This window comes from Primulina huaijiensis, chromosome 10 (assembly GCF_012295235.1).
Source record: "Primulina huaijiensis isolate GDHJ02 chromosome 10, ASM1229523v2, whole genome shotgun sequence".
Taxonomy (NCBI): domain Eukaryota; kingdom Viridiplantae; phylum Streptophyta; class Magnoliopsida; order Lamiales; family Gesneriaceae; genus Primulina; species Primulina huaijiensis.
The window spans coordinates 16210343-16221600 of record NC_133315.1 but is presented as its reverse complement, the minus strand read 5'-3'; the positions used below and the strand labels follow the sequence as shown (position 1 = coordinate 16221600).

Below are 11258 nucleotides of genomic sequence, written 5' to 3'. Positions count from 1 at the left end.
TACATAACGGATATGAACAATGTATCAAATTAAATAATAACAATAATTAATGCATTAAGTACAATGATAATATTTCAATTTTCTAATGACAAATTGGCAATACTATATATATCTGTTTAAATAAATAAATTTTCAAATCACAATACTATCCATACGCACACAAAAATTTACACACATATATTTTATATAGTTACTAAATTCTTTATAAAAAAATTTATGTAGTAAGTTTCATATATTTATATAATTGCATCATAATTTAAAAAAATTACACATTATTCTAACAATGACTAGGAACTACAATAAAAAAACTACAAAGATTGAACATAACTATTTCATAATTTTATTACAAAAAATTAACTTAACTCAAAGAATAAAGAACAAAAAGGAAATATGAATGTATAAAGACACAATATATGTGCGCGCGCACACACACATATATAATTAGAGTAAATTGGAGACGATGTTAAAGATCTATATTTGTAAGATCAGTCAACCGGATCTATATTTGAAATAATAATAATAATTTTGATATAAAAACAAATATTTTTTTATAAATTAGATCAGATAGAAATGTATTTAATAAAATTGACTCATGAAACGATTTTATATACGGTTTTTTTATATATATTTATTATTATAATATTATAAATGTTATGATCCACATGATAATTATCTTTGGTCTATCGTGGTGCCGTACGAAATGTAATTTGGATTAAAAAAATGACACTAATACTAAAAAACTAACGAATCCTCTTGGAATTGAAACACTGTCTCTCTCTTACACCTACTCCGGCTCATCTTGATTGATGATTCTCAACAACCATTCAAACAACGCCAATTCATGAATCATGGGTCCGCAACCGTAAAATAGATCTTTTTTTTTTCTTACGCGGGATCTTATTTACTGTATTCTCTGTTGCCACTTGTTATTACTAACTCCGCTGCTTCCGCCGCCGCCCCGCACGGCAGCGAAGTCGGTCTGTTGTAGTGGGTTATTTTTTAACTTTGGGATATGGAAGCGAAGCTTTTGAGGTCGCCCTTTTTGTCTGTGTCGAGTCCAAGTAGTGATTCCTGGGTTTTACGACAAAGCATTATTTTCCCCCAAAAAACACGGGTTAAAGATCGTGGCTTTCGATTACCCAGGTCAAGATTAACGATACGTGTCGCGTTTCAAGCTTCTGCTACCACGCCTGGGTAAAGATTCTTGCTTCTTCTTGGATTGGATTTCAAGATTTTAGGTCTTCTTGGTCCTATTTTTCAATGCGCAATTTCACGTGTTTTGGTTTACACATGGGCTCGTAAATGTTTTCTTCGCACTTGGGTAGTTTTTGCTTGTCAATGAAGTAGATGAGTTGTGGTCGGAGTTAATTTTAGGAATTTCAAGTCATGTTCCCGTAATTGGATGTTCAAATATTGATTTGCCTTTCGGAGAGCTGGATTTGCTTTCTTGATTAATAGGAGCTGACCTAAGATTCTGGGGTGAGTTTTTGATGGGAAACCAGGGTGATTCAACGGAATTCAACAATGAAATTTAATTTTTTTTTTTTTCCATTTTCCATGTTGGGTCTGCCCTTCCAGGATAATCAAATGGCAGCACATTGTGTGATGAGTATATGCTTTGTGGAGTATTTGCATAATTCATGTACCGCAACCTGTAAAATATGGAGCACTTTTCGGGGCCTTTCTTGAATTATGTATCTTTTTCTTCTATCTTGAGATGACCAGTAGACTAGTTTGTTCTTTGGTTCTATTCTTTTTATATTTGTTCTAAACCTCTTACATTTAAGTACATGTTTTTTGAAGAATTGATGTTTGCATTGGTGGCATATTCATAGACAAACTTGTGACAACCTGGTGGTCATTAATTTGTAATGTCCTCTTGTGGAATGTGTTTTTACTATCTATATATGGATGGATTCCCGTGGAGATCAGTCATTTTTCGTTAATTTGTTTCCCTGTTACTAATCAAAGTAGATGTTGATTTGCTAGTGCTAGTGTTACATGCGCTTTCTACAAGAATAAGATGAGATCGTGTGGGACTTTACTCGGGAGAAAAACACTTTGTGCATGTTCACCACTTGTTTTCTGATTTTAGAAAGATGATCGATTCAATTGGATCTCGCTCTCAAGTTTTCTTTGTATTCTTTCAGATTGACACCGAAAAATAGGGTAGATGAAACTCAGAGCTACACTCTAGACGGTATCAGAAATTCGTTGATTCAGCAAGAGGATAGTATTATATATAGCCTAGTAGGAAGGGCTCAATTTTGTTACAATGCAGTGACGTATGATCCCAATTCTTTAGCCATTGATGGGTTCAACGGCTCTTTGGTTGAGTTCATGGTCAAAGAAACCGAAAAGCTTCATGCAAAGGTTTGCCGAGTCTTTCCCAACCGTTCTGACATTTAAAAGATATGCAATTTCTAATTTAGTTTAACTTAGGTTGGAAGATACAAGTGCCCAGATGAGCATCCTTTCTTTCCACATGACCTACCTGAACCAATCTTACCCCCTCTAGAATATCCCAAGGTAAAACATATATACCTTTTAATCTTGTCCATGTGCTCACATGTATGAGGACTAATCTTTTGGTTTTCTCTAAATTTTATTACACGGTTTTAAATTAAACAAGGGATACTTTCTTGAATTCATATAGGTTCTGCATCCAGCATCAAATTCAATCAATATCAATGTTCAAGTATGGAATATGTACTTTAAAAATCTTCTTCCAAGGTTAGTCAAAGAAGGTGATGATGGTAACTATGGACCAGCCGCGACTCGTGACACAATTTGCTTGCAGGTATGCATTAGTTGGTATGAGAAGATTTTATTGCTAAAGAGAAACTTACTTATCCAGGCCTCAGTATTGTGAATGTAATTATGTCTTCACTCTGAATAAACCAGCCATACGATCTCCTCACAAGTCGTTAATCATGGATTGAGGTTGCTTCATTGACATCGAGAACATGGAATCATATCCGACTTTTATTACAAACATATTTGCGGTTCATATTAAATTTTCAATTGGTGTGATGAATACTATACCATTCAAACTTAGTCTGTAACCAGGCAATATTTGGCATAAGTTCAGCTCAGATATGGAAAGAATGATGGTGCTGATCTCAATTTGCAGGCCCTCTCTAAGAGAATTCATTATGGTAAATTCGTAGCAGAAGCAAAGTTTCGTGCTTCCCCGGATGTCTATGAATCGGCCATCAAGACACAAGTAAATCTACACACTTGTGTCATTAACAAATAACAATCTGCATGAGCTAACACCGTTTCAAGAATGTGACTTTTGAGTTGCTCTGTTTTTGTTTGGTTGTGTTGCAGGATCGAGCCCTATTGATGGATTTGCTAACATACACTTCCGTTGAAGAGGCGATCAAGAGAAGGGTTGAAGTAAAAACCCGAACATATGGGCAAGAGATGAATGTCAATAATGAATACGAAGAAATCACTGAACCGGCATACAAAATAAATCCGGCCCTGGTTGGTGATTTGTATTGGGACTGGATCATGCCATTGACAAAGGAAGTCCAGGTTGAATATTTATTGAGAAGACTTCACTGAACTCAATAGATTCATTTGTTTTTCAAGAAAGCTAACATTTTCGGGGTGTCTATGTTTTGTTTAAGAATACACGCAAGACAATGTAATAATGTGAGAATAATAAGGTTAGATTCTTCTAAATATCTCATGAAAATAAATTTTACACCAATTGAATGATTTTTGGTCACACATTCACGATCTGGGATTCATATACTAGCGTTTGGTAGCTTTGATTGTATGTGAGATTTTTTGAAAGAGTATTCTCTTGTGAGACGGTTTCCCAAATCTTTATCTGTGAGACGGGTAACCATATCGATATTCACAATAAAAAGTAATATTCTTAGCATAAAAAGTAATACTTTTTCATGGATGACTCAAATAAGATATCCGTCTCACAAAATACGACTCGTGAGATCGTATCACACCAGTTTTTTGCATTTTTTAAAAACAACATTGGGGTAGAACCACTAAATTTTATTAATTCCAAAATGTGTTAAATTTAATTATATAAAAATGATTTTGTTTTAGTAAACTCTATCGTATTCTTTGAATTAATATAAAAATAAATTTCATTGCAAATATTTATTTATAAAAACTAAGGCATGATATTCATTATTTTTTTAAAATAAAATTAAATAATATCTATTATATTGAATAATCAAATAAGATTGACTGTATAATACGAATGTAACTTTTAGAATTTAATTATGCGGAAGGGAGCCTTCATAGCTCCAACAACTCTTCATATATATATTTTTTTGCTGCAATTCGAGAACGCGATGACAAATTTTTTGGATGCAATGAGAAAAATTAGAGATAAAATCTGAAATAATTTAAATTTCAAGAAAAAGTTGATAACAATATAATAATATTGTACTAAATTTTTCTAGTTATATTTATAAATTTAGTGAGACGGGATCATAAATTTTTTCGATAATAATAAAACTATTATCTTAGAAATATTAATTTATTGAGTATCATTTTATAGATTTTTACATTATATATATAGAGTATATCTCTTGTGAGACGGTCTCACGCATCTTTATCTGTGAGACAGGTCAATCCTACCGATATTCACAATAAAAAATAATACTCTTAGCATAAAAAGTAATACTTTTTCATGGAAGACCTATATAAGAGACATGTCTCACAAAATATAATCCATGAGACCGTCTCACACAAGTTTTTACCATATATATATTGGATTAAAGAAAATAATTGAAATCTTGCAAGATATTTTGAGCTTCAAAACCTTGATTTAAGCCACTACCAACCGCGTTAAACTTCCCACTCTAGTGAAATTTTATTGATTTTGGAGTCATCTTACAAATTATATATCAATCTCACAATGTTTATAAGACAATATCCATTTTCCTATTTGTAGAAATTGTTTAGTTTTATTTATTCGAGAGAGATATATTCAGTTGGTAAATTCTGCGTGAGATTCTAAAATTGAAAATATATTAAATTCAACTGCAATTTTGTTTGGATCTTCGGAGAGAAATTCATCCGGATAATCTCTCTCCAATAATTGTACTAATTGTAATTCGGCAAAAACTTGTGTGAGACAGTCTCACGGGTCGTATTTTGTGTCCATGAAAAAATATTACTTTTTATGTTAAAAGTATTACTTTTTATTGTGAATATCGGTATGGTTGACCCGTCTCACAGATAAAGATTCGTGAGTCACAAGAGACCTATTTTTGTAATTCATGATAATCGAATTAATTACTTTGACTCTTATAATAATTATAAGACCAAATATTTGTGGTTTTAACAAAAATGTTTCATATTTAATAATCGATATGTATAATCGTGCTTTCTGTTGAACCAACAGAAACTTGGAACTCAACTGTCTCAAAATCAAGAAACAAGCGTCGAAGAACCATTCATCGTACACACGAAATGCAAATCAATTTCTTCCCTTTGTGCCCGTATATCTCGCAACAGAAACATTCAGATGTGACGAAGAATAATGACAAGAAAATCTCCCGCTCTCCCCTCCTCTCTCTCTCTCGCGTCACCCCTCCGCAATAAGGTTCCGTTGTTGAAGAATTTTCACAGTTTTTTTCCTGAGCAAATTCTTTATCCAACGCAACCGCATTGATGCGGTTATAGGGGTGAGTCATTTCCATTCAACCCCTAAAGAATTTGGCCCATTTCGATCAGTTTGGATGTTAGCACTGGCGGGTACGTTCTTTTAATGGGTTTTAGTGGGTCATGGGTTGCGTTAGCTCCAAGAATATAAAGGCCGATTCTCCTGAATTTGATGATTCCGCCTCTGTCATCGCCATAGTTGGAGCTGCTTTCCCTAGCCATAGGCCGAGACGGTTGAGTTCTTCTGGACCTTTACATGTCAAACCAGGATTTGGCCCTTTGGAGAAGATAAAGGAGGAGCCCGAGGAGGAGGAGGAAGAAGAGGAGGAGGATGAGGAGGTGGAGGTGGATAACGTGGCGGAGGAGGAGGAATCTGGGAGAAAAAGACACGGTTTTCTGGATTCCTCTGGAAATTTGAAGGCATTAAAGAAAGGGTCCTCCGAGAAGAAAGTTGTTTTTAGCATTAAATTCGGAAGGTTGATAGAAGGCGAGCACGTGGCTGCTGGATGGCCGGCGTGGCTCTCGGCTGTGGCTGGTGAAGCCATTGACGGATGGCTTCCTTTGCAATCAAACAAATTCGAAAGATTCGAAAAGGTAATGTAATAGCTTAGGCGACATATTTGTATTCATGAAACTTCGATATAATCGATATAATTCCATCTTTGCCTATATGTAGATTGGACAAGGTACATACAGCAGTGTTTACCGAGCTCGTGATGTGGAGACTGGTAAGCTCTTTGCACTTAAGAAAGTACGGTTTGACAATTTTCAGCCCGAGAGTGTGAGATTCATGGCTCGAGAAATTACGATTCTACGCAAGCTTGATCATCCAAATATCATAAAGCTGGAGGGCGTCATTACTTCCCGGTTATCCTGTAGTATATATCTTGTTTTCGAATATATGGAACACGACCTTTCTGGGTTGTTGTCATGCCCTGACATAAAATTCTCTGATTCACAGGTTAGTTTGTGACATTTTAGCACTTGATTTTTATATACTTAAGCAACTTTGGTTTTCAGAGTACTTAGAACTGTGATTTTGTGAAATCATGAATTGTTTTGGTGATATTAAGATTATGAAGAAAACTCAGTTCTGTCTTCTGATTGGAGTTTTTGTTCTGAGAGTAGATTAAGTGCTACATGAAACAACTGTTGAGTGGATTGGAGCATTGCCATTCTCGAGGAGTGATGCATCGTGATATTAAAGTATCCAATGTCTTGGTAAATAATGAAGGGATTCTGAAGATTGCTGATTTTGGTCTGGCAAATTTTCTGAGATCGAAAAACAAGCAACCCTTGACTAGTCGGGTGGTGACTCTATGGTACCGCCCACCTGAACTGCTTTTGGGCTCAACGAGTTACGGGGAATCAGTTGATCTGTGGAGCGTAGGCTGTGTTTTTGCTGAGCTTTTTCTTGGAAGGCCTCTCTTTAAGGGCAGGAACGAGGTATGAATGTTCTCGATATGGAGTTCGATTCATAACAAATTCAATAAAGTGCTTAATTTTTTGCTTCTGCAGGTTGAGCAATTGCATAAAATCTTCAAACTTTGTGGTTCTCCACCGGATGAGTACTGGAAAACATCAAGACTTCCTCTCGCGACGATGTTTAAACCCCAGCATCCTTACGAAAGTACACTTCGAGAAAGATGTAAAGAATTTCCAAAGAGTGCAGTTAAACTTATAGAGACATTTCTTTCCATTGAACCATACAAGCGTGGAACTGCTACCTCTTCTCTTGATTCTGTTGTAAGATTTCTAATAAAACAATTGAATATGCCAACTTTATCACACAAAGCTCTTTATTTATGGCTTTGTTACTTTTTCCTCGGTATTTCAATACAAAACCTTATGCATGTGATCCATCAAGCCTGCCTAAGTTCCCACCAAACAAGGAGATTGATGCGAAACTCCGTGAAGAAGCAAGAAGGTGAAATACCTGTTTCATTTTCTGCACTAAAATGTCTAGATTTGATTTGACTACAATATATGGGTGCACACAAGATTAGTTTAACCATAGTTTGGAGAGTACTAATAGCACGAAAATGATAGACCGAGTACAATGACATTCTGCATAAGCCATTTGTAGTGACCATTTTCTTCGAATATCAAACTAAAGTTTGCCAATTTTCAGGAAGAAGACGGGCACCACTGCACGAGTCCCAGCTGGTTCAAGAAATTCAAGTAGTATCCGCAAAACTCTGCAAGAACCAAGTGATTTCTGCAGAGTTGTTCCGACAGAGGTTCTCTCTCCTTCTGAGCATGGTTTTTTTTCGCACTTTTAGATGGCCATTTGTACTAACTTTTCTTCTTCTTTCAAAGGAGGTCGAGACCAACATGCACGGTGCTCGTGGAAACCACGGTGGCAGCACAAATATACATCGTAGAAGAGGTGGAATCGATCCTAGGATGTCAATGAACGTATCCTATGATACAAAATCAGAGGCCTTGTCTGAAGCTTCTCAGATGACACATGAATCTCAAGGATCCAGCATCCGTTCTGTACCTGTTCAAGTGACAGGATCCAACGGTTTCGCATGGGGCAAAAGGCAAAAGCAGCAGGATGTATTTAAAAGGTTACATAGCCACCATACCAGTTCAAGAAGTCAAAAGTTCAATGCGTTAGAGCCATCCAGTGTACTTTGCACGCAAGATTATTTGGAATCAGCTATGCTAGATACCAATGAATTTTCAGGAAACGTTCATGGTGATGCAGCAGGCAAGCGTCCCTTGAGTAGGGAAAGAGTGCAAATTCATCATCATCGCGATTCTTTTGACCAATCTGATAGCTGTGACCCACAGGAATTATCACTGGTAAGGCAATGGGATATATAAATACTTGTAGATAGGCTTTCCCTGTGTTTTTTGTGTCAATCTCTTTCACGCAGACTTATGTGGTGGAAGGTCCACGGGCAGGTGGGGATCCACCAGAGGGGGTGCGGGGGCAATCAACCCCCTCACATGAAAAAAAGATTCAAACTGTAGATGTTTTTTTTAAAGGAAATCCTGTTTTTTGGCCTCATCAAAAGATATGAAATTGCCTCCCTCGACTAGGGACGTGTTGAATTTCTGACAAGCCGAATCTAATTCTCCCTTGATCTCAACAGGACTATAATCATATCAAGAGGAAGAAAGGCAGGATTGGATATTCGGGGTCTTTGATTCATCAGTCTCAAGAAATAGATTCGATACAGCATAGCCAAACTCTTCATAGATCCCGGTTTTACAAAGGTGAGAAAGCTATACGCCATCATGGCAGATCCGTGTTCTACTCCTACATGCCATTGCATCTAGTTAAACTGAGAACCCAAATTTACTTTCTCAATGAAATCTTCGTTCTGCTGTATTTTCTGCAGATTTGTGATTCAAGGTTCCAATAATGTATGGATAAAGGCTGCATGAAACTTTCATGTGATAGAACTTCTCGAGGGGGCTCCAACAAAGGTGCTAGCTTCTCCAGCTTTTTTTCGCTCAAATATTGAGTGTTGCACCAATTTTTGCTTGGATATCAAATCAACTGCGCGAAAATTTTTAGCTCGATCCATGGCCTGGCATAAAGAAAGTGAAGTACAAATACAAGGTGATCATTTGTGATAAACATCCAATATATTTGTAAAGTATAACTTTTACTCATTGTAGCAGAAGAACACTAGACCAACTTTCTTCATTTCTATACCCTTTTTTTCTCTCAATACCTTTGTTTATGTATGCTATGAGATTCGAATGTTGTCTTTTGCATTTTGTAGTTGTTTAATATGGTAGAGTCCAGTAACTTTTTTTTGTTAAAAAAGCAATGGTTTAAGACACTGTAACTTATGTTTCCCCGTTCTTATATTTGTTCAGGTATTACTTGAAAACTTTCGACANTTTTTTTTTTTTTTTTTTTTTTTTTTTTTTTTTTTTTTTCTGGTTGTCGAATGCTTCTATTAGTATCGATGCAGTAGAGGAACGGTCTAGACAGCATGTCGTCTAGAACTTTATTTAAAAATTGACCAGTAAAGATTTTAAGTTACTTGTTAAAGAAGTGTTGCAATAACTCAAGTAGTCCTGAATATTCTCAGTGGGAAAATTTCGTGTAGAAAAGTAAATCACAAATTTTAAAGACAATAATATTTATAGCGCTTTGAACTTAAATTTTATACTTCACTCTTGGTGGTTATAAAAGCGTTTATCGTGGTTATAGCGGGACGAAATCTCGAGTTCGAGAACTAATAATAACAAACATCTTTATGAACTAAAAAATCAGAAATGGGAACTGAAAAAACAAAAATGGCATTTGTTATTCACAACAAACAACAGTCATAAAAACATTTATTGTAAGAACCGTATATCATATCATCATAAATCATAATGTGATTATCGATAAGTCATGAGATTGTTATGTGCTTAGAGAAAATATGTTGTGATAATGAAATATTGTATTAGAAATTGATTTGTGTTGAAAAGTATGTTGAACCGCAACGAAAAAGTGACACATGTTACGATTTTTAGCATAACTATCTGAGTATTAGTCCAAATGAAATGAGACCAATTCCATTAGAAAGCTAATACATAGTACTAAAATTTTCATTTTTTGAGTTTTGTCCAAATCTATTTAGAAATAGGGGCAAAATCATCCCGAAGTGTATTGTGTCCGTTGCAGTTCTTGCACTGACATATTTTGGGAGAATAAGCATAACTCTCGCATCCGATATCCAAATTGAGTGAGGCTGGTGGAAAATGAAATCTAAGACAGCAGTACGCGCGTGGCATCGCGAGTTCTGGCCCCACCGCGCACCTACTGCTGTTGCACCCTATTTAAGAAGTGATAAGAATGAGTTTTACGAGAAATTCGGCCGCGCGAGTTCTGGCGCCACCGCGCGCGTACTGCTGTCCTATTTAAGAAGTGATAAGAATGAGTTTTACGAGAAATTCCTTCCTTCTTCCTCTGAAAGTCGAAGAAACAAGTTGGAAATCGAATTCAAACGTACGAATCTACCTTGAAATGATATCAGAACTCGAAACAAATTATATATTCGGAATCATCGCGTCAAGAGCTTTCTTTTGAGGTAATATTCTTTTGGTTTCAACAACTTTAATTATTGAAATACTGGAATATCATGTATTTGAAGTCGAGATCTATATATGCGATAGAATAACCGACAAAAAACTCGTATTCGAAGTCGAAATTGAATTATGTTATGATTTCCATTTGCTATGAATTTTCAAAGTTTCAAAAGATATTTGAAACTTATATGGTTGATTTTGAATGATTTTATTGATTGAAATGAATATGTTATTGATGTAAATAGATTTTTATACTGAAATCTAAAGCTACAGTGGACTGGAAACGAAGAATTAAGGTATGTTGCGACCGAGTAACATACAACAGGTATCTGTATCATATGATATATGTTTGATTAATTTGATTGAGAATATGTCTATATGCCTTATTTGTTGAATTGATGTGACATACATGACATACACGTTGAGCTATGATCCTTGGATACCCATTATGATTGGAATTGATTCTGGGGTTTGTGAACACGATGCTATGTTTGGCATTATGTGACCCTTAAAGCATAGTCATTAGTGGCCCCGATGATTGATTGAGATTTGGGATTTGATGGCGC

General features: G+C 35.7%; 2 protein-coding genes across 2 annotated transcripts; both read left to right on the top strand.

The window, feature by feature from the left end:
* The first annotated feature begins 754 nt into the window (after positions 1–754).
* Positions 755–3731, top strand: LOC140986890 (chorismate mutase 1, chloroplastic-like). The gene is made up of 6 exons (XM_073455282.1): positions 755–1194; positions 2151–2373; positions 2443–2529; positions 2657–2800; positions 3134–3226; positions 3334–3731. The coding sequence occupies exons 1-6, from the start codon at positions 1013–1015 to the stop codon at positions 3571–3573; spliced, it is 969 nt and encodes a 322-aa protein (XP_073311383.1). The 5' UTR covers positions 755–1012; the 3' UTR covers positions 3574–3731.
* Positions 3732–5431: 1700 nt separating this feature from the next.
* LOC140985666 (cyclin-dependent kinase C-2 C-like) lies at positions 5432–9464 on the top strand. Its single transcript, XM_073453543.1, has 9 exons — positions 5432–6243; positions 6326–6610; positions 6778–7095; positions 7168–7394; positions 7478–7576; positions 7781–7889; positions 7969–8460; positions 8754–8877; positions 9003–9464. Exons 1-9 carry the CDS (start codon positions 5773–5775, stop codon positions 9008–9010), a joined length of 2133 nt encoding a protein of 710 aa, XP_073309644.1. The 5' UTR covers positions 5432–5772; the 3' UTR covers positions 9011–9464.
* Positions 9465–11258: the final 1794 nt, after the last annotated feature.

Coding starts and splice junctions, on each gene's coding strand:
- LOC140986890 (XM_073455282.1), top strand. CDS start 1,013: ATGGAAGCGAAGCTTTTGAGGTCGCCCTTTTTGTCTGTGTCGAGTCCA. Junction 2,374..2,442: donor CCGAAAAGCTTCATGCAAAG/GTTTGCCGAGTC, acceptor AGTTTAACTTAG/GTTGGAAGATACAAGTGCCC. Junction 2,530..2,656: donor CCCCTCTAGAATATCCCAAG/GTAAAACATATA, acceptor GAATTCATATAG/GTTCTGCATCCAGCATCAAA.
- LOC140985666 (XM_073453543.1), top strand. CDS start 5,773: ATGGGTTGCGTTAGCTCCAAGAATATAAAGGCCGATTCTCCTGAATTT. Junction 7,890..7,968: donor GCAGAGTTGTTCCGACAGAG/GTTCTCTCTCCT, acceptor CTTCTTTCAAAG/GAGGTCGAGACCAACATGCA. Junction 8,461..8,753: donor ACCCACAGGAATTATCACTG/GTAAGGCAATGG, acceptor TGATCTCAACAG/GACTATAATCATATCAAGAG.